A 23,073-nucleotide genomic window follows, 5' to 3' on the forward strand; every position below is an offset into this window, starting at 1 on the left:
TGACAAAAATGGTTCCTACCAATTTTTTAGGTCTGGAACAAAAAGAATGCAAATGAGAAAGGAAGAAGTCAGACTTCTAAGCTTCCTCCACGGTTTGCCAAAAAACAGGCTACAGGGACCCAGCAAGCACAGGCTCCAGCTCCAGCTCCAGCTCCAGCCTCGGTTCCAGGTCCAGCCTCAACCCCAGCCCCAGTTCCAGCCTCAGCCCCAGCTCCAGTCCTAACCTCAGCCTCAGCTCCACTCCCAGCCTCAGCCTCAGCTCCAGTTCCACCCTCCACCTCAGCTGCAGCCTCAGTCTCTTCGTCTTCAGCTCCAGCTCCAACCCCCATCCTTGCCTCAGCTTCATCCCCAGGCTCTGTCCCCATCCTTGCCTCAGCCTCAATTCCCATCCTTGCTTCAGCCCTAGCCCCAGCTTCAGCTTCAACTCCAGCCCCAGCCACCTCAGCCCCAGTAGCCCCCACCTCAGCCCCAGCTGCCCCAGCCCCAGCCACTACCCTAGTCCCTGCTCCGGCTTCAGCCCCAGCACTGGTCCCAGTCCCCGCTCCAGCCCCCAGTGCACCGTCCCAGACTCAGGGACAGACTCATAAACCAGTCCAGAGTCCGCTACAAACTACAACACAGTCTTCAAAACAGCCACCACCTTCAATTAGACTACCTTCAGCTCAGACACCTAATGGCACAGATTATGTAGCCACAGGAAAGTCCATCCAGACCTCACAGTCACATGGCACACTTACAGCTGAATTATGGGATAACAAGGTGGCCCCACCGCCTGTGCTGAATGACATTTCAAAGAAATGTAAGTTCAACAGAGAAGTGAAGGATGGGGTCTGGCATGAGAATGTTGGGGTTTGTTTTCAATTTTATTTGTATATTTATTACAATTTTATTGTAAAACATATTTGTATGTTTTTTCCTAACCACTTCCTTTTTCTTAGTAAGAAGCAGTAATAGTAATTTTTTTCTTAGCTTCCTTTCTTAAAACCTCTGTTTCTTGTGTTATGATTTTAATGGCATATTTTATGGCACGATTTTGTGTTGATTAAAAAAATACACAGTGTTTGGGGGGGAGCTTATATTTATTTTGGTATGCTGAAATCTCTACCTGTATTGTGAAAATCTTTGTTTTATTGTCTAGCTGCCATTAAAAGAAAAGATAATTAGGGATCATTATCCTCTGAATTTTAATGGTTGCATTTCCCATGACTTCTTCTTTTCAGTAGGTCCCATTAGTCCACCACAGCCACCTTCAGTCAGTGCGTGGAATAAGCCCCTAACATCGTTTGGATCAGCTACTTCATCAGAGGTAGGAATAGACTTAATAATGGCCTTAGCAGGGTTAGTGTAGCAGTTTCCTTAAACATAGTTTCCCAAACTTGAGTGTGCATCACAATCACTTTGGGCGGCTTATTAAAATAGATTGCTGAGACTCGTGCCCAGAGTTTCTGTCTCATTAGGTCTGATTGAGGGCAGAGTACATTTCTAACAAGTTCCCAAGTGATACTGTTGCTGGATCTCTACATTTATAGGCTGCTTCTCACCTTTAGACATAATAAGGTTAACATTTTTTAAATCAAGTCTCAATAAAAGTGCTTATGATACAGAGAATATAAGTGCAGTTATTAGTTTTTCGACTTTATACCATGTTTTTAGCCTAAATAATTAGGCCATATAATTACTTAGAAGCAGAGTTTACAGGAAGTTCAACATAATTTCTCGATGTGCAGTATTGGTAAATGACAACTTAAGTCAGCAGTTTTTCACTTACTCATTGAACAAAAATTTCTTGAGTGTGATATACCAGGCAGTTTTCTAACCCATGGGCTTACAAAACAGGGAGAGAGTGTGATAAAAATGGACAAAAAGCCCTGCAGTCAGGGGGCTTGCATTGTAAATGGTGGGGGGGGGACCACTAATACATACCAGATAGTATGTGGTGGATAGATAGTGGACCAGTAATATATACCAGATGTATGTTAAATGGTGATAAGTGCTAAGGAGAAAAGCAAAGTAGGGAAGGTGCATAAGAAATTTCTCAAGGGATCTGGAGACAATTTAAAAGAGGTTGGCCAAGATGTGCCCCTTAGGTGACGTTTGAGTTAAAGACTTAGAGGTGATAAGAGAGCATGCTATTGAAATTTCTGAGGAAAAGTGAATTCTTGATTCAGAAAATAGCAAATACAAAAGCCCCAAGAGAGGGGCATGGCTGGTGTATTTGAGGAAGATCAGGGAGGTCTGCATGGCTGTAGTGAAGTTAAGGGATGGAGAGAGAACAGATGAAGCTAGAAAGATAACAGAGGACAGACCCTACTGGGCCTTGGGGAGGTGTAGGGAGACAATAGGTAGTGTTGAGCAAAAGAATAACAGGACCTGACTTTTTCTCAGAAGATTATTTTGAGTAGTTAAGACTAGTCTGTGGAGGGCAAAGAGTAGAAGTTAGGATGCTGTCATAATAATCAAATGATGGTAACTTAGACCAGAGAAATGGCATTAATGATGATAAAGAATGGTTGGTTTCTACTCGAAGATTTGAAGATAGAGCTGACAAATACTGAAGGATTAAACATAGTATGTGAGAAAGAATGAGATTTACCTCCAAAGTTTTTGACTTGAGCAACAAGAGGAAGGGGGTTGCCTCAATTGTGATTGGAAGCTATAACATGGGATCCGCATTGGGGGAAAATATAGAGTTTGGTTTGGGGCATGTTAGATTTAGGGTGTCTGTTACACATCTAAGTGGAGCTGTTGGGTAGGTTGTGAGATGGAAGAGTCTGTAGTTCACAGGAGATAATCTAGTTTGGAGACTTGAATTTCACAGCCATTAATTAGATGGCGCTTAAAATGAATGAGTTGAATGAGACCACCAAGGGAGAATGAGTTCTGAGAGTGGTTAGAAAAGAGAAGAGAATCAGAAGCTAAGTCCTAAGGCTTTCCCTCTCAGGGTATGTGGGGGATGGAAAAGTGTCCTCAAATCTCAGTGAAAGGTGAGTTGAAAGGAGGAGGGATAAATTAAGTGTGTCCGATGCTGCTGGGTGGTCAAATAAGTTAGGCCTGAGAATTGGAGCTAATGACATGGTGGTCACTGGTGATTTTGACAAGAACAGTGTCAGTGGGGCAGTAGGTACAAAAGCTTGGTTAGAGTGAATTTAAGAGAAGGTGGGAGGAAAGGTGCATTTAGAGAACTTAGAGTAAGTAGTTTTGCTCTAAAGGGGGAGCAGAGACGTGACAATAGATAATAAAGGTACAATTTTTTAAAAATTTAAAGACTTCTTTATAGAAGTCTTTCTGCTGCCCCAACACCCACTGCAGCTTTTTGACTTAGGTCTGGAGAAGACTTCTCATCTGTTTTAAAAGTTCTACAGAGATCTCAAGTGAAATATGGAATCACTGCATTCAGTATTTAGGATCCTCGATTTAATCATTTTTCTTCTGTGTGTTGGTGTTGACATTAGGATTAATCAAAGCATTTCTTACATAGGTATTTCATGCTAATATGAAGGACAAAGTGGAAAGTTTGTTTCTTTTGTTTTGGGTGGGTGCACTGGATTTAATGAGTTTATTAGAATGTCTGGTCCCAGTTTTTAAATTGACATTCAGTACAGGAATAATGATATCTCAGCACTCTGAGCTGCAAGATTTCTCTTGCGGACGTTCTACTACAGGTTTGCAGTACTGAAAGAATGCTTACATCTGCCTTCAGCCAGTTGGAAGAGGAAGATACTTTGGTAGTATCTCATTTTTTTCACACACATCTTTCTTCATCCTCTTTGTGTTCTTTATGTTTTCTGGATAAAATGTGATTTTTTTGGTGGACGTTCATTGCACATGATTTTGGAATATTGCCTCATGGTGAACTTTTGAGCTAGCAAAGTTACATTTCACTTTTAATTTATTTCAAAGGATGGAAAGTATTCCTTAATGGGACTTCCTGAATTACTCTAGTGAAGTACAGTTCTTAATGATTATTTTGTTCAATGCTATGAATGTTAGATACACTGAGTAGTCTCACAAAGATTGATAATATGATCTAAGCTTTATTATCCTTCCTTGTATTATATATGTTTTGTACATATTTTTTGTTTCAAAGGATATGATATTCTTCCTAAAACTAACATTCTCTAATAGTTCTCTTAACTGTCCATTTATTTTTTAATTTCATTGAACTATTTATAACTTATTATTTCTGTACATAGTCAATAGATTTCACTGATTACTGTACTGTTTCACTTTTCTAATACTAACTACATTTATACTGAACTAACTATAGAATTTCAGCATTGACTAAAGGAAATAGAGATTTTTATTCTAAGTTACATCAATAATGTTTGCCTGTATTTGAAAGAGAATGTTCAGATATTTTTTTTTTTTTTAAAGATTTTATTTATTTATTTGACAGATAGAGAAAGAACACAAGTAGGCAGAGTGGCAGGCAGAGGGAGAGGGAGAAGCAGGCTCTCCGCCGAGCAGGGAGCCGGACGTGGGGCTCGATCCCAGGACCCCAGGATCATGACCCGAGCCGAAGGCAGCCGCTTAACCAACTGAGCCACCCAGGCGCCCCGAGAATGTTCAGATATTAAAAATAAATCTGGGGGCGCCTGGGTGGCTCAGTCGTTAAGTGTCTGCCTTCGGCTCAGGTCATGATCCTAGGGTGCTGGGATCGAGCCCCGCATCAGGCTCCCTGCTCCACGGGAGGCCTGCGTCTCCTTCTCCCACTCCTCCTGCTTGTGTTCCCTCTCTCACTGTGTCCCTCTCTGTCAAATGAATAAATAAAATCTTAAAAAAATAAAAATAAATAAATCTGAATGACATGCCCTGTTCATAATGTTGACGTTGTTACACTGATAAATGTAACAGTAACCTTACACAGTAATTGATACAGAGTTCAGGGATGCTGAAACTGATATGAAGTAATGATTTAATTATAAGACCAAAGCCTGAAGTTGAACTTTGTCCCAAGTTTTGTTTATTTCTGGAAATGTTAAGTAATTGTTATAAACATCTCTGGCTTATAAAACCGTGTGTTGTCTAGCTTTCTACTTGTTCGTCTTCTACTACTGCTCCTACTACTGCTGCTAATACCTGCCATGTTCCAGCCTCACTAGCCTTTTTTTTTTTTTTTTTTTTTTTAATTCTTAACCTTTACACTAGGTGTTTGCTCTGCCAGAAACACTTTCCGGTGATTTTGTCTTTTACATTAGTTTCAGTGTGACCTCCTCAGGACCTTTTTCTGTCTGCCAGTCTAAAGTGGCTTAACCATATTTTGATTTTTGCATGTCCCCCATCTGATTTTCTAGTTGTTCATTTTCTCCATTCACTCTAATGCAACTTCTGCAAGTTAGATTCTTAGAGTCTCTCTGGATCAGTGCCTAGCACAAAGAAGATTCCACATAAATTAACAGTTTAATTGGATTCTAAGGTGTGTGCACTTTATTACCAATCACAGAGTATTTTAAGGGACATTGTTTCATTTTATTTCCAAGCATACTTTTTAAAAGTGGGTGACACTGGTGTTGCTATCTTTCTTCTTTCCCTCATTCATTCATCTGTTTATTTGTTGCTGGTGCTATCTTTGTGTGTTTGTTGCTTTTACATTTGTTTTAAAGGAGCACATAACTTGAGGCTATGATTTGCTCACAGTAAAACTCATGACACTTAAAGCCAGGACTTTAAAAACTTTTGTCTTGGGGGCCTTGGTGGCTCAGTCAGTTGAGCGTCTGATTATTGATTTCGGCTCAGGTCGTGATCTCAGGGTCCTGGGATCAAGCTCCTCTCTGGGCTCCATGCTCAGCTCAGTCAGCGTCTCTCCTTCTCTCTCTCCCTTGGCTGCTCCTCGCAGTCCTATTTTCATGCACATGTGGTCTGTCTCTCTCAAATAAATAAATCTTTAAAAATAAACAAATAAAAACTTAAGTCTTAGTTTTCATTTTATTCCTTTTTAATACAGATTGGTAGTGGCTAAAGGAAAGTTTCTCAAAACATGATCAATGTCAGTTAATACGTCGATCACTTCAAACTTCCTTCTGTTGTACTTTTGAAATATGTGCTACTGCATACATCATTCAGTCATATTTGACCTCTGTTTGCTTGGATAAGCAAGTTTTAAAATATTCTCTTCCTAGGGAACAAAGAATGGTCAAGAAAGTGGAGTTGAAATTGGAATTGACACAATCCAGTTTGGTGCTCCAGCTTCAAACGGGAATGAAAATGAAATTGTGCCTGTACTTTCGGAAAAAACTACTGACAAGATACCTGAACCTAAAGAACAACGGCAGAAGCAGCCACGGGCAGGCCCTATCAAAGCCCAGAAGGTAAATTATAATTCATATTCCAGATAGAACTGTATGAAAGCCACTAACACTTTAATGGGAGAACCTAGTAATGGTTGTGAAATTGAATTTAGTTTTCAGTGAATATCTTTGATCATGATACCTTTTTGTCATAAACATTGAATTTTTAGCTTCCAGATTTGAGTCCAGTAGAAAATAAAGAACATAAACCAGGTCCTATTGGAAAAGAACGTTCATTAAAAAATAGAAAAGTAAAAGATGCCCAACAGGTGGAGCCAGAAGGACAAGAGAAACCAAGCCCCGCTACAGTCAGAAGTACAGATCCTGTAACAACAAAGGAAACCAAAGCAGTTGCGGAAATATCTACTGAAATAGGAGCGATGATTTCAGTGTCGTCCACAGAATACGGCGCTAACGTGAAGGTAGGCAACATGCGGTGGTGATGCAAACCATGTCGAAAATGAGTGGGGAAAACAGCAACGATACTTGTTTTTTCTGTTCTTCTTTTTCTTCTTTTATTTTGGCTTGAGGCATATAATTCTGTAAACCATCTGGGTTATTATTTCTACAGGGAATATTTTATTTCATCGTATGCATTTGTGATCTAAAGAAATTCCTTACAGTCAGTTATTTCTTTATGTGGAAATCTCTTAATTCTAGACTGTTGAGTAGTTTGAAGTGAAAAATGAGTACATAAGATTAGAATGCTTTTTGCTGTGTTTACAGGCTTTGAAAGAATTGCTCTAGATTTTTATTTTGTTAATGGAGTTACAGTGGTGCCTTATCTTGCCCACTAGTAAGATTTTGAAGTCAGGAACTAAGTCAAATTAAATTTTTAGTAACTCCAGTATAGGCAGTTTTCTTCCAGGGTTGGAATAGATCATTGTTTCATTGGTTGAGCATCAGAGGAAATAACTAACTTGAATTTAGGGACCGCGTTGAATGAAAGGTGCATATCTTTAAAAGTAATCATTAAGGCAAGATGCAAAGAAACACTGAGTGACTTATATGGACTCACATTTGTGGGAATAGCAAAATTTATATCTGCCACTTTGTGTGTTCACTCTGGTACATATTGGGAAGAAAGGTAAGTGGGAACTTTCATGTTATTTGTATATTTTTCTCTTTTAATTGCTATACAATCAATATATGTAAATAAAAAACTCTTACGATCTACCTCTACCATATTTAAAGAAGAGATTCATGATGATAAACAAGTTTATCCTAAAAGCTAATTGCAACAACTAAGATCTTGACATAATCAGTAATTGAAAGTAAGCTATAGATTATGAGAACCACACAGAGTTCTTTTAGTAACCCACAGAAATAAGTAGTACTGTCGGCAACTTCCTAGTACTGTGCATGCATTTAAATTAATAACAATTTTTTAATTGAATTACAGTTGACATATAATATAGCAATACATTTTTTAAAAATGTACAGGACCTGGCAATAGTTGAAATGTTACCACTTCCGTGGTGAGTCCACGTTTGTTTTATCACAGTATTGGTCTTTAAGATTTGAGTGACTTGAGTCTTAAGATCTGCTCTCCTCTCCTGCTTTCCTCCAAAACAACTTTACAACTGTTAGGTAGCCATTAGAAAGTGAGTTATTAATTTAGTTTACAATGAATTTTTTTCTATTACTCCTCCACAGGAGTCTGTAACAGACTATACTACACCTTCTTCTTCTCTGCCTAACACTGTGGCTACTAATAATGCAAAGATGGAGGATACTTTGGTTAATAATGTAAGTAATCAACCTCAAATGTGGAAAGTGTGGTTAGGAACCTGGCTATTGTTATCTAATACACAGGGTGTGACCAGTGTTTAATTCTTGTCTGGGAAAGGATTGTAGTGAATTTGCATTTTGGAGCACTAATAATTAGCAAAAATAGTCAAAACTTAGGCTCAGTTTCATAAGTACTAATCCTGTTAACCTGGTTTTGGTAAGAATTTTTGTTCTTCCCTTCTACATTCTGCAAGTTCAGTAATTTGGTTGGTAATTTTGTTCTTAAATGAAACCTTTTTACAGTGCAGTGAAAGCTCACTCAAAACAAAAAGGCAATCAGGGTGTTACCAAGAATTCAGGGGTTTCTTTTTAAACTTTAAAAAAAAATTTTTTTTTTTTTTTGCTGTACCTTAGCAACAGTCCTGTAGTGAAGTTTGAGCTATAATGTATATGTAAGTACTTCAGAAACTTTTTTTTTTTTTTTTAAGATTTTATTTATTTATTTGACAGAGAGAGACACAGCGAGAGAGGGAACACAAGCACGGGGAGTGGGAAAGAGAGAAACAGGCTTCCTGCTGAGCAGGGAGCCTGATGCGGGGCTCGATCCCAGGATCCTGGGATCATGACCTGAGCCGAAGGCAGATGCTTAACAACTGAGCCACCCAGGCGCCCCAGTACTTCAGAAACTCTTAAATGCTGTGTTAAAAAGTGGTAGTAAGTCATGTAAATTTTTAGGCTGTAGTTTTCCAGAACAGCTATGTTATAATTCAGGATTACGTTAAGGCAGTACAGTTCATCATTTTGCCTAGTTCATTGACTGACAGGCAAAAAAATTGTAAACCCAGACAAGTTAGCTAACCCCCTGTAGAAAAGCATTTTAGAAGTCACATGTATGACCCTTGTTTTGGAGGGCAGGTGTGGTAGAAATTTGGTCAGCTACTCTCTTTTTTAAATACAGCTCTCTATAATGAGCAAAGCTCATTCTTTTCAAAAGTCTCCTTCACAGATTAAGGTTTCTCACAAAGAGCTTTAACTCTGGCATTTTAAGAATAAAAATTGTATGCCTTACAGTATTTTTCCTATGCTGTCTATTCTTCTTTCTAGCATCAAGTATAGAATTGTAGAGAGGCAAGATGCATTAGGGATCATTTAATCCAACTTCGATAGTCGGGCTGTAGAGCTTGAGGAAAAGAGAAAGAAGCGACTGTGTCACACATTTTCTCTTTGTGGCAGGAGAGCTTTGTAGGAGCCAATTAATATGATTTCTCCAGCTTTCCGATGTAGTAGAACTTCACTTGATGTGCCAGATCCTTTTCCCCTGGCCTTTTGGAGGAAGTCTTACATTTATTTAACTTCCTGTAGGAAGTAATAGGAAATTTGGGAAGGACAGAAAGACTCCCTGTCAGTGGCACTATGTCGATTACCAAATAAGAATGTCTCAATAAAATTTAATTTTACTTAAATTGTGTCTTTTCTCATTTAAAAAATACAGAGAATTTCTTAGATGTCACTTTTTCAAGAAAGCATATGATGCTTTCTGCCAAATCACCCTCTAAAAATGCAATTTCTGAAATACGAGTAAGGAAGGAAAGATTATTCTCAGAACACTTAAATATCACTGGAAATATCCATATTGAGTGTTTTAATGGTTTCTGTGTGATCTAATTAAAATGTAATATGACTCGTGCATTCAGGACAACTGAAGGGGAGAGACCCAGTCTTGTATCTAAGCAAATAGTCTACATTTGATTTTTAGCTGTGTTATCCAGAGCATGTATGAAAACAGAAACATCCATTTTGGGTCAGGGAGCATTACAAATGGTCATCAGTTTGGAATGATTTCACAGTATTGCGTTTTCTGCCGAGTGTGGTGGTGATTCTGAACTTGTCTGATGTGTTAAAAACAACTGTCCTGCATGGGAGAAATTTTAGGACCTTTTGAAATGTTCCTTTCTCCTTAGTGTGGTTGAGGGTTCCATTTTATGCATAGAACTTTTATCTTTTGAAAAAATTATTCTTGATAAGACTTACTCCCTTTATCAAAGCTTAATCTACTTTTTAAGGATTTTTTAGCTGGTTATTTATTGCTTAGTGTTACCTAATAACGACAGTCATTTTGAATCTTGAGTGTCTTAAAGATTTAAATGCAGGTGGTATTTTTTATTATTCCTAGCACAGCTATTTTAAAGATTTATATTTAAAGTCATCTCCATTAAGTAGTGCATAGTATTATCAATCTCTGTTAGATACTCCATAGTACCACAAAGTGATTATCTTAAAACCTCCAAGTATCTCAGTCATTTTATCTGAATAAATGAACCATTAAAATCAGTCATACAGTAGTACATAATAAAATTTCAAGATTCACAGACTTAAAGGAAAAAAGAGATATGGTTAGTGAGTTTCTAATATCTTCACATTTCTAAAAATACTTGCCATAGTCATGTTATAACTATAGCGAAGCAATTTGTTTCATGTAACAGGGTGGTGGTGATATTCCGTACTTTCCTCCTGATTTTACTTTTATTCTTGAGTCTAGTTATAAGAATGTTGACTATAGGGGCGCCTGGGTGGCTCAGTCATTAAGCGTCTGCCTTAGGCTCGGGTTATGATCCCAGGGTGCTGGGATCGAGCCCCAAGTCGGGCTCCCTGCTCTGCGGGAAGCCTGCTTCTCCCTCTCCCACTCCCCCTGCTTGTGTTCCCTCTCTCACAGTGTCTCTCTCTGTCGAATAAATAAATAAAATCTTAAAAAAAAAAAGAATGTTGACTATATTGCAGGAAAGAGGTTAATCTCTTAATATTTACAGTATCATTTTAAATGCTTTTCATAGAATCTGTGGATCCCTTAAAGGTGGAAATTAAGAGCTTTGCTACACAATGTATGGTCCACTGACCAGCAGCATCACTGCATTTGAAGTGCAGAATTTCAGGCCTTACCCCAGACCAACTGACTAGAATCTGTACTTTAATAACATCCCCAGGTGACTGTTGTACACATTAAAATACATGAGGCACTGCCTTCAAGTATATACCTTATATTTGGGACAGATTCTTTTTCTGTAATTATGTGCATTAAAAAAGCAGATAGTATTTCTCTAAGATGTCCAGAATTATCAATTAATGCAGACACAGTGCATCTCTAAATAATCAAATATTCCTTTTGGCTCTGATGAAAAATAAATACCCTAAGAAGAGTACATTAGCATTATCTGTAATGGGACTTTTGTAGCAGACTTAGATTATGATATGTGTTGCCTACCTTTTCAGGTGCCCTTGCCCAACACCCTCCCCCTCCCTAAGAGGGAGACTATACAACAGAGCTCCAGCCTAACTTCAGCTCCTCCCACTACTTTCAGCCTCACCTTCAAGGTATGTACAACATCCTTCTCTAAAGATCCTTGATGATGCATGCTAGGGTACATAAGTTAAAAATACTCTTTTGGTATTTTTATTCATTTTGTATGGTAAGCAACAATAGAGTTATGTCAAATTATACCTTAAAATTTTATTAACTTCTAATACCACTTTAAAGGGAGGCCTATTATGCTTGTGAATATTGTCTTAAAAATACAGGAAAGCATTTATATTTCATGTTTATACTGAATTCCTCTTAGAGACCTTGATTTTTGAGTATATTGTGTATAAAACCAACTGGCTTGGTGTGTTGCATGTTTTTTTGGTTTTGTTTTGTTTTTTTATATCCTACGTTCCCGTAATGGTAAGACTGCTAATTTTCTGTCTTTCCTATAAACTGTGTGAAGTGAATGAATGCACTGTAATAATTAGAATATTTTATGAAGAGGTAATTGATTAATACAGGTGATTTTGATTTGATTTTTGTTGGATAATTTTTTAATAAGAGGGCAAAAGAGATTATAGACTTTTTTTAATATCAAAAAATAAGCCTTTATTTTTTTTTTATCTCCTATTGTGTTTATAATACTGAGCTATGTTACTAATGCTTTTTGTACAGTTATTTGAGAGAATTTTAAGTCAGTTGTTCATCTCCAGTCAGTGGTTAAAAAAAGGGACATGAAATTAAGTGAAGATGTTTTTAAAGTGCATATATTTATCCCATTTTTGGTGTTCAGTTTTATAATCTGGGCAAGTATTTAACCTCTATAGCAGGACTTCCTAATGCTGCTGTATTGGTTGACAGGGAATCTTTGATGGTCTTCACGAGAGGGGGAGCCATGTTGGCCAGTGTTCATTTCTAGAAGTTTAAGAGTAAAATTTTATGAGACAACCACTTCTGCTTTGTGTCAGCCCCCACCGTTGCCCAGTCCTTACTCTTTACTGCCAGTTCCTGCTCAGCCTGTATAGTTTTCCCACTGGAATGACTATCTCAGTCTGTTTCTGTGTCTTTTGTGTGGTTTTGACTACATGCTAGTCAAGGCTAGTCTAGTTTCACATAAGCAAATATAAGATCATAAATTATTCTTTAGGCCAGTTGTTAATTCTTCAGAGAACTCATTCAACCTTGCCTTTCACTTAAAGTTTTTAATATTCCAAGAAGAAATAATTTAAATTAAATTTCATTAGCTTAACACTTTCTTTGGTTTCTTTACTTCTACTTCTTCTGATATTTCTATTTGGGTAATGTATAAAGTATAGAAGAGTTTTATTACATGGATTTTATTGACAGCATATTTGTCAAGGGGAAAATTAGTATAATTAAATAACTGTACTTGTTTCCTTGAATTTCCAAAAATAAAATCTAAATTTTCTTGTTGCTGAAGAAATGAAATGAAGCCACATGTGTGTGGCCTGTATATTATACAAGTTTGATTAGCTGTAATTTATGTGTTCCAGCACAACAAAACTAGTATAAAAGGCATTATGTGCTCTATAAAACTGCTCTAAACCATAAAATCTCAGTACAAATGACATTTTGTCTAACTTCCTAATTTTTTAAATTATTTATTTTTACTTCTCAAGACTTTTGTTTTAAAATAAAACACATTTGAAACTATCAAGGTGATTGTGAGAAGACTCAAGCAAGTGTCCCATGTTTTGGTATTACAGTGATGATATTAGTCATCTAAGAAAAAGTTAAATTATAAGTAACATGTGTTTTAACAAGAAAACAGGGAAGATATGTAACGATTTATCATTCTTAAAATTAAAATAAGGTTAAAAATTTTAAAGTTGGTACTTCAAGGGCCGACAGCTTCCTAACTATGGTATTAATAATTGTTACTTGATTTTTTGGTAGCTGAATTTTATAGATTACCTTGTGGAGTTTTTTGTTTGTTTTTTCCTCAGCCCAGTATTTGACTAGTAGTAAAAACTTCACAATCTATATATCTGTTTCCTTCCTGTTGAGGACCTACATCTGTGCCCTCAGTTTAGGATCCACTAGCCACATGTTGTTATTAAGCACTTGAATGCAGCTAATCCAAGTTGTAGTATGTGCTGTAAGTGTAAAATAAAATACACTGGATCTGAAATGTTAATATTTAAAAAGTTAAAACATGTCAATTTTTGTGTTGATTATAGGTTTTAATTATATTGTAGATACACTGGGTTGAATAAAATATGTCATCAAAATTAGTATTCTTTATTTTTATTTTTTTAAATGGCTAATAGAAAATTTAAAATTATGCATATGACTTGCATTTATATGTTGAATAGCACTGGTCTAGACAGATAAAATAAGATGTGTTTCTACATTTTTTAAAACGATTCTATTAATTTTAGAAAGAGGGGCACACAGGCAGGGTGAGGAGCAGAGGGAGAGGGAGAATTTCCAACGCAGAGCCCGACTGAGGGCTCAGTCCCCCAACCCTGAGATCATGACTTGAGCCAAAAACTAGAGTTGGATGCTTAACTGACTGAGTTACCCAGGCACCCCAATCTGTTTCTACATTTTAAGAAACTAGGAGACTACAGCTAAAACCTGTAGCCACAAATATAAATGGCAGCAGTCAGTATCTGAAATGCTTGATGAGGTCCGGTTGTAAAACAAGACATATTTTTACTGCACCCAAGCCTAAAACCTGTCTGGTTGGTTACTTTGCCTTTTAAGACACTGAACATAAAACAGTCAAACAAAAGGTACCTGTCATCTGCCATTGAGAACCCGCTGCCTTACAGAGAAAGAATGGAAGGAATGGGTATTTATGGAGGGCCTCTAGTGCCTTTCTGACTGGAATCAGAGCCTTAGGTCAGTCCTAAAGGGTCATGGTATTTCTGTTCCCTTATTCACCAGTGGGATAGGGACTCATTTACATGGTACAGAAGCGTGACTTCATATTTTGCTGACTTCTTTGCCAAAGCTGTCAACAAGCTCTCTTTAGAGACATAATTACAGCCCACTGCCTCCCAATTAGAGTAAAGAAAGATAAAGGGGAAAGTGAAAGGTTTGAAAGCCTTAGGGGTCTTAAATCTTTCATTTTTGCAGTTTTTTGAAAGATTATATTTGGGATTTAAAAATATACACACACGTATGTTTGCGTATATATGTATATTCTGTGTTAGCATAGTGTTTTTTGTTTTGGGGTTTTTTTTTTTGTTTTTTTGTGTTTTTTTGCTTTTAAAAAATGTCCATTTTATTGTAGATGGAGTCTGCACGCAAGGCCTGGGAGAATTCTCCAACTGTAAGGGAGAAGGGATCTCCAGTAACTTCCACAGCGCCTCCAATTGCAAGTGGAGTCAGCAGTAGTGCCGGTGGACCAAGCACTGCCAATTACAGTTCATTCTCAAGTGCATCCATGCCTCAGATTCCTGTTGCTTCAGTCACTCCCACAACATCACTATCAGGTAGAAGGTTTTTGTACCTTTCCTTTAAATGTCTTAATTATTTAAAATTTCTTATCTTTTCCTGTTTACTATCCCCCCAAATTTATTATTTATAAAATATGTAAGACTGTACAAGATCTAATTATCAGCTATTTTGTAAACTCTTCTTGCCATTCTTACACCCTCCCCTCTCTTAGCCCCTCTTCCAATTTTAGTTTGACAGTCATTGATAGCTTACTAAAACACTTTGCTTGCTGGACCTTCTGCCCGCCCCCCTGCCCCCATTATAGGCATTAATAAGTAATTGGTGAAAAGATGTTTATCTTGTTCCCCTACATTTTTCTATAAAATTCATCTTTTGATTTTTATTTTTTAACTCATATACAGCTAATTAGTCCAACTCAGAAATAATACAGAATCACACAGGTGGTAAATTTTTGTGGTCTGTATCTAATTTGAAGGAGCTGTTGGCCTGAATCTTTTGGGATGACGTATATTTTCTGGTGAAGAGTTAGGGGTAGAGAATTTCCAGTTTGTTATTTGAGTAGGTGATATATATTGGGTTTTTTGGCCCAGCGGGGAGAGGGGGTTGTTTTGCTTGTTTTATAAGGAGAGTCCATCAACATCCCAAGTTAGAAAGTGCTTTTCTTCCTTAAATTTTTCACTAGCATGTAATCCTTTCATTAAACTATATTTCATTTGGGGGCTTTACAGTTGAATAATTTCTGAAATGCTTGACTCCAGGAAAGTACACCCTTTTACCATATGTATAACCATGTTTCTTCTGTTGAAAACAGAAATTTCCTTTCAGGCTTTCCTGGTATTATCTAATGTTTCCAAAGCAGCAAAAGCTGCTTTCCAAAAGATATAAGATATATCCAGCACAGAATTTACTTTCTTTGGTTCTCATTTAGTGATGTTCTACTGGTTTTTTTTTTGGGGGGGGGGGGTTTGTTTTGTTTCATTTTGTTTTTATTCACTATTCTGGCATTCTGTGCTGAAAGAATTGGTCTTTCGGATGTACTACAGTTATTTTGATGTTATATGGAATCAAAAATATGTATTAAGACAAACAGATTCAAATCAAAGAGCATGTTCTATTTCTCTTCCCTAAAGTCTTTAAGACCATTTAATGCATTCCCTACCATCCATTTGTAAGACATCTTTATTATGCTTACTAGCTGGAACCCCAGTCATTTGGGTGGGTAGGGGTTGGGGCTAAAGCAACCAGGAATACAGTATGGTGGAGAGATTAGGAAATAAAGGGACTGGGAGTGTTCCCTTCCCATCACAGTTGACCCTTAAACAACGCAGGGGATAGAGGCACTGACACTTGCCGACCAACACATGTAGTCAGAAACCCAAATATCACTCCCCCCAAATTAACTACTAAGAGCCTACTATTGACTGGAAGCCTTACTGATAACATAAATAGCCAATTAACATACAACTGTATTCTTACAATAAAGTAAGCTAGAGAAAGGAGAATGTTATTAAATTAGAAGATACATTTACAGTACTGTACTGTATTTAATTGAAAAAAAGTCTGTGTATAAGTGGACCCACACACAGTTTAAACCTGTATTGTTCCAGGGTCAAGTGTACTCCTTTCTTCCAGGTCTGGTTTCCCCACACTCTCCTCAATTAGGATAAATTTTTATATTTCTTGCCCAGTCATCCTACTGGTAGAGACTCAAGTGGAAGAACAAAGGTACCTTGATCTTGGGTCCTCTCTTAGATCAAACATCATTTGAAGTCTGAAAATAATGATGACTGCACTCACTTTTTAATCAGATACCAATATTGTCATTCACTCCAGTATTACAGTCATCAAGACTCACTGATCAACAGAACTAATTGACCCTTCAAGATCTTAAGTTTTATAATTCTACTTACTTATTAATTGTTTATTTTCTTTTTAAGGTATTATTATATACCTGTTTTTTTTGCTGGTATATATACAAGGAGAGTCAGGACTAAGTATAACCTTAAGTTTATATGGCTGTTAAGGAGCAATTGTGATCTATAAAGGCCCCTTTCACCTTAATGATTATTAAGGTGTAGCACTTAGGTGTTCTTATGTTTATGCCTGACCTTAGTAAATGTTTAAATACTTATTCATAAATGAGGGGCGCCTGGGTGGCTCAGCTGTTGAGCATCTGCCTTTGGCTCGGGTCATGATCCCAGAGTCCTGGGATCGAGCCCCGCATCAGGCTCTCTGCTCTGTGGGAAGTCTGCTTCTTTCTCTCCCACTCCCCCTGCTTGTATTCTCTCTCTTGCTGTCTCTCTCTGTCAAATAAATAAAATCTTTAAATAAATAAATATGTATTCATTTATTTATTTATTCATAAATGAATGAAGGTCTTAAGATTACCTGTAAGGTATTTGCCTGTAAGGTATTTTGCTCCTGGAAAGAAGAAAAATCTGACCTTTTGTTCACATGACTTTTTAGGAGCAGTTGTGATCTCTCCAGGTGCATTTACATTTTCTTTTTAAGTTTATTTATTTTATTAATCTACATCCAATGTGGGTCTTGAACTTGTGACCCTGAGATCACGAGTGGGTGCTGTTCCAATGGAGCCAGCCAGGCACCCCTACCTTCTTAGTTATTCCTAAGGTGCAGCATTTTGTCCTTCTGTGTTGTTATATTTATGCCTGGCCATAAATGAATGAAGCTCTTGACCATCCTTTTCTTTGTGATGATTAAAATTAGCTTGAGGCTAAACTAACAATCCTGTAGGCTCTTGGCCACCTTATTTTGTTTTATCTTTTAACTTCCTTCTCTTTGCATTTATCTATTGTACTATATTTCTCCAGATTTTATAGTCTTGTTTATATTTGGTGATTGTTACTTAAGCATGTGCAGGGCATAAACATGAATTTTCCAGTGTCCAGCTGGTGCTTGAGTTGTTTTTACAGTGAACCACTGTGGCACTTTACGAAATGCTGCCTTTTCTCCTCTCCCACATATAGGAGCTGGTACATACACTACCTCTTCTTTGAGTACAAAATCTACAAGCACATCAGATCCTCCTAACATTTGTAAAGTGAAACCCCAGCAGTTACAGACGAGCAGCCTGCCGTCGGCGGGTCATTTCTCACAGTTAAGCTGCGTGCCTTCCCTTATTGCCCAGCAGCAGCAGCAGAGCCCACAGGTCTATGTGTCCCAGTCGGCAGCAGGTAAGAGCTTTGGGGGAGGGGGGGACGGGCACGTAAGGGAGTCAGAAGAATTGTTTACGGGCGTACTTTTGTTCGCTCAAGTTTAAGTATTTGATCTGCTTTGCAGATTTGTTTCATCATAGAATTTAATGTTCTGTCTCTTTGATAAGTATTCTGGGGGGGCTCTTGGCAGTTCTTTCTTACACGTATGTTATATATATATATTAGATTCGTGTCTAATAATTTGCAGAATAACTTACACATTTCATGTTATTCCAGTCAAGTTATAAAACTTTATTACCCGAAACTTGACAAATCAATAATAAAATTCATAGGGAAGAATAAACCTAAGATTAGCAAAGAAGAAAAAAATTATATGTTGGATACTGGGGTAACTTACCCTACTAAATATCACAGTGTTAATCTTAGTTAAATAGTAAGTAAATATTTGAAAAATATTCTAATTCACTAATGATTTAAATTCAAAATAAAAGAACAATGAGGCTATTTCTTGCCTTTCTGTGTGGGAAATATTAGAAAGATTGATAATACCCAGTTTCTATAAGGGTCAAAGGTATTATTAATAATTTCTTAAAGTGCATTACTGGTTAGTATATAAATTGACATAATTCTTTTAGAAAAGTATTGGAATATTTTACATGTACATACTTAACCGTAGTAACAATTTTCATAGGAATCTTATATAGATAAACTTAGCTATTAATGAGAGACATATATATGAGAGTGTTCATTCATTGCAGTATTTTTTATAATGGTGACAAAAATAATATGGGAAGTTCTCCAAAGCATACTATTATATAAAAAGAGCAGATCACAAAATAATTTATATAATACATAGAAATCTGTTAAGAATATAAACCAGATTCTTTCAGTTATTAAATACCAGTTCCTTTGAAATATTTTATTAAATTCTAGTAACTAGATATAAAATTAGAATAGATTTGCTGGTAAACCGGTAGGTTCATTTTCACTTTGAGTAGATCATGTCCGATTTCACTAGTTAATACCCCATTGGCAGTGTATGAGTGTCTGTTTTCCATACCCTCACAAGTACAGTTGACCCTTGAACAATGCAAGGGTTAGGGGTGCCGACACCCTGCATAGTCAGAAAGCCACATACAACTTTTCACTCCTCCAGATTTAACTACAAATATCCTACCTTTGACCAGAAGCCTTACTGATAACATGAACAGTTCATTAACACATATTTTGTATGTTATCTGTATTATACCCTGCATTCTTACAATAAAGTAAGCTAGAGAAAAGAAAATGTTGCTAAGAAAATCATAAGGAGAAAATTACGTTTACAATACTGCACTGAATTATTTGGAAAAAAAAAGTACGCAGTTCAAACCCATGTTCAGGGGTCAACTGTACTAGAATTTTGTTTTAATTTGTGTATACTGTCTGCTAGAAGTTTTCTGTCTTTTCACATTTCTAGTTTTTCCTTGGCTGTATTAGTTTTCAGTGGGCTCACTTAATTTGAAATCTGCTACAAAACTTGGTTTTTAGTTACTATTTGGAAAATTCTGAAGCTTAGACACTTAAAACTGCTTGTTTTTCCTGATGGTCTGGTCTATATAGCTCAAATCCCTGCTTTCTATATGGACACAAGTCATTTATTCAATACCCAACATGCACGCTTGGCTCCACCATCCTTGGCTCAACAACAAGGCTTCCAACCAGGTCTCTCTCAGGTAAATACCACAGTCTTCTTCCATCACGTATTTGTTTCTTGGCATGCTAATGGTGTAATAGATATCTTAGACTACAAATAAAGGCTCTTAGAAGTTAAAATCTTCTATCGACAACATGGGACAGTCCATGATTACCTTGATATGTACTGGCAAAATTTTCAAACTTTCCCAAATTTTCCAAAGCTTAATGGCTAACAATGTAGAGTAAATAATGTATTGAAAGGAAAATTTAGATGCTTCCATTTGGTTTTGTTTTAAAAGGGAGCTGATATCTATATATATCTATATATAGATATATATCTTTTATTCTTTTCATATCTCAGATTTTTATTTTCCCAAATATCGTGATTTGTGTATGTGGTGTTCATGTGTTTTTTATTGCATTGCAGCCAGCTTCGGTTCAGCAGATCCCAATCCCCATTTATGCGCCACTACAAGGACAGCACCAAGCCCAGCTGAGTCTGGGTGCTGGACCTGCTGCATCCCAGGCTCAAGAGTTATTCACTTCTTCACTTCAGCCATATAGGTACGTGCTTTTGTAACTGCTGAGCCATCTTGCCATATCCCTATTGCTCCTTCTTTTCCCCCAGAAGCTAGGATGACCCTTTTACAAAATGCCTTTAAATGATTAAGCATGTTGATTGTAGGTCCTGAAACTTAGCTTCTGGTGGTTTCAGTCAAGACTTTATTGAACAAAGTGAGACCTTAAATATTCTTGAAGACAAGGATAAGAACAATCCCAGAACAATTGGAAATCAGAGGGAATAGTTGCTAAGGGACCTAAAAGGCCACATGCCACCTTGCCACAGCAGCTGTAAATCCGCGCCTGACTTGGGGTGTGCGTGGTGCCTTGGCAGAGAATAGCATATAGGAGGCAGGAGCAGGGGTGGAGAGCGCCAGGCGGGGAACAAAGGCAGTGGGGATAGTGATGACAAGTAGAGAAGAAACTGTGGTTTTTGAAAGAGTCACTGTAAGTTAGCTTTGTGATTAAGGAAATCTTTTAATTGGTATTAGCTACTTGCAACATTGTTGGAAAGTTTGGGGCTACTTTCCAGCTGTGCAAAAAAAAAAGAGCTCGGTGATTAATTAGTAATGTCTTCCATAGCCATGGGAGGTGGAGTAGCAGTGCACTGACATTTTGTATTTGTAATCCCCATTTTAATGATTGCCTTGGAAGATGTACTTCTTAAGACCGGGCCTGTTCCATAGAAAAATAATGTAAGGTGTATATGTAGTTATGACTAATGACAAGTGTATTGGAAGGCACAGGTTTAGACTTTGAAAGCAATTGTTTGTATCCCTGCCACGTCATTCTGCTGTTCTTGCTCTCAACCTCATCAGCATAGTGTTTATTAATACAGAATCCCTGAATTAACTTCTGCCAGGACGGGGTAGTTGTGGGGTTTGTCTTTTCTTTTTTCTTTTCTTTTCTTTTTTAGATTATTTTAGAGAGAGCATGCCGGGGGAGGGGCAGAGGAGAAAGAGTCCACACTGAGCGCAGAGCCTGATTGATGCAGGGCTCTGTATCTCAGAACACCAAGATCACAACCTGAGCTGAATCCAGGAGTTGGACGCTTAATTGACTGCGCCACCCAGGCACCCCAGGACTGGGTAGTTTATAACAGTATGCTTATGTTTTCCCAATTTATATTTGACACATAGGCATAAAGACTGCTTGTGACCCTATTCTAGCACTCCTGCTTAATGGCTTTTGTTTCTGCCACAAAAGTCAATTTTAACAAAGCATAATGATGTTATTTATTGATAATATTATCTTTAATCCAGTACTTTGATATAGTTACTTATTCTTTATCTTAGCATTTTTAAAAGTATAGCTTGAAGGCCGGCCCCCATTCCAGAGGTAAGAGGGTAGTCTGAAGTTAGATTCCAGCATTGTAGTTTTTTAAAAAACCATTTAAATATGCCACAGTATTAACCATAGTCACCATGCTGTACATTACATCCCCATGACTTATTTTATAACTAGCAGTTTATACCCTTTGACCATAATACTGTGTTGTGATTTGAAAGTTGCTGAGGGGCACCTGGGTGGTTTAGTCAGTTAAGCATCTGACTCTTAATCTCAGCTCTGGTCATGATCAACAGGGTGGTGAGATCAAGCCCTGCCTTCGGGCTCCATGCGGGGCGTGGAGCTTGCTTGGGATTCTCTGTCTCCCTCTCTCAAAAAAAACAAAAACGGAAATTTGCTGAGAAAGTAGATCTTGAGAAAAGTTCTCCTCACAAAAAAAAAAAAGTTTTTTTGTAACGATGTATGGTGACAGATGTTAACTAGACTTACTGTGATGATCATTTCATAATACATACAAATATTGAATCATTATGTTGTAAACCTGAAACTAATACAGTGTTAAATCTCCATTATACCTCAGTAAAAACAAACAAACTTTGTGGGTAATCCTGATGGTGAACTACTACTCTGCTTCATTCTGTAGAGGTCTTGAGATTTCTTATAAGAAATATATGGGCGCCTGGGTGGCTCAGTTGGTTAAGAGTCTGACCCTTGGTTTCAGCTCAGGTCATGATCTCAGGGTGGTGAGATCGATCCCTGCATTAGACTCCGCCCTCAGCAGAGTCTGCTTGCGATTCTTTCCCTCTCCCTTTCCCCTTCTCCCCACTCACTTGAGCTCTTTCTCTCTCAAATAAAATCTTTTTTAAACACACACACACACAGACACACACACACACACACGTGTATATATAAATGGAGTAATGAAATACAAATAATAAAAGTCAGCTATTGGTGCTGTAAATTTGAAAATGTTAATACCAAAGAGAAAAACAGATTTGGTTCTGAGCTTGCTAGTGAACACATGAAAAAGAGAATTATTCTTGTTGTTCAAGAGGAGAAAATCTTGTTAGTTCCTCGGGAAGAGCAAGCCTTTCCCTAGAACTTTGTTGTGTATGGGGCTCTAAATCATGAAACAAGTACCTTAGACACAGTCTGCATTCTCTTTCTCTTTTCTTAATTAGAGTACTTGGTCATTTGGGATACTCATTCCCGGGATTTCCAGATTCCAAAATAGAATTGACTACTAACACAAGTCTTTTCTCTTTAATGCCTGTGTAGATCTCAGCCAGCCTTTATGCAAAGCAGTCTGTCCCAGCCATCTGTGGTTCTTTCTGGTACCGCCATCCACAACTTTCCAGCTGTCCAACACCAGGAACTTGCAAAGGCACAGTCAGGTCTTGCCTTTCAACAAACTTCAAATACACAGCCTATTCCTATATTGTATGAACATCAGCTGGGTCAGGCATCGGGACTAGGAGGTTCCCAACTAATTGATACACATCTCCTCCAGGTAAGACAGGAGCACAGGGGCTAGAATCATGCACTATCATCGTCTTCCTGTGCAGCAGATTATTTAAGAAAACAGTTTTTAAAGAAAAAATGTTAAAGATGTAGTGAAAAAATGAAG

General features: G+C 37.5%; 1 protein-coding gene across 9 annotated transcripts in view; it reads left to right on the plus strand.

Moving 5' to 3' along the window:
* PRRC2C (proline rich coiled-coil 2C) overlaps positions 1–23,073 on the plus strand; it is an 88,626-nt gene that overhangs the window by 57,609 nt on the left and 7,944 nt on the right. For 8 of the 9 annotated variants that reach the window (XM_032389492.1, XM_032389501.1, XM_032389497.1 and 5 more), the window contains exons 19-29: positions 31–799; positions 1,221–1,306; positions 6,120–6,308; positions 6,458–6,709; positions 7,944–8,036; positions 11,286–11,387; positions 14,579–14,780; positions 17,733–17,939; positions 19,524–19,636; positions 20,026–20,162; positions 22,725–22,956. In XM_032389492.1, coding sequence (XP_032245383.1) covers positions 31–799; positions 1,221–1,306; positions 6,120–6,308; positions 6,458–6,709; positions 7,944–8,036; positions 11,286–11,387; positions 14,579–14,780; positions 17,733–17,939; positions 19,524–19,636; positions 20,026–20,162; positions 22,725–22,956 — 2,382 coding nt within the window. The remainder of the gene's footprint in view (positions 1–30; positions 800–1,220; positions 1,307–6,119; positions 6,309–6,457; positions 6,710–7,943; positions 8,037–11,285; positions 11,388–14,578; positions 14,781–17,732; positions 17,940–19,523; positions 19,637–20,025; positions 20,163–22,724; positions 22,957–23,073) is intronic. The other variant, XM_032389493.1, reaches the window with a different exon arrangement.

Source organism: Phoca vitulina, unplaced genomic scaffold (genome assembly GCF_004348235.1).
Source record: "Phoca vitulina isolate PV1807 unplaced genomic scaffold, GSC_HSeal_1.0 scaffold54, whole genome shotgun sequence".
In the NCBI taxonomy this organism is placed as follows: Eukaryota; Metazoa; Chordata; class Mammalia; order Carnivora; family Phocidae; genus Phoca; species Phoca vitulina.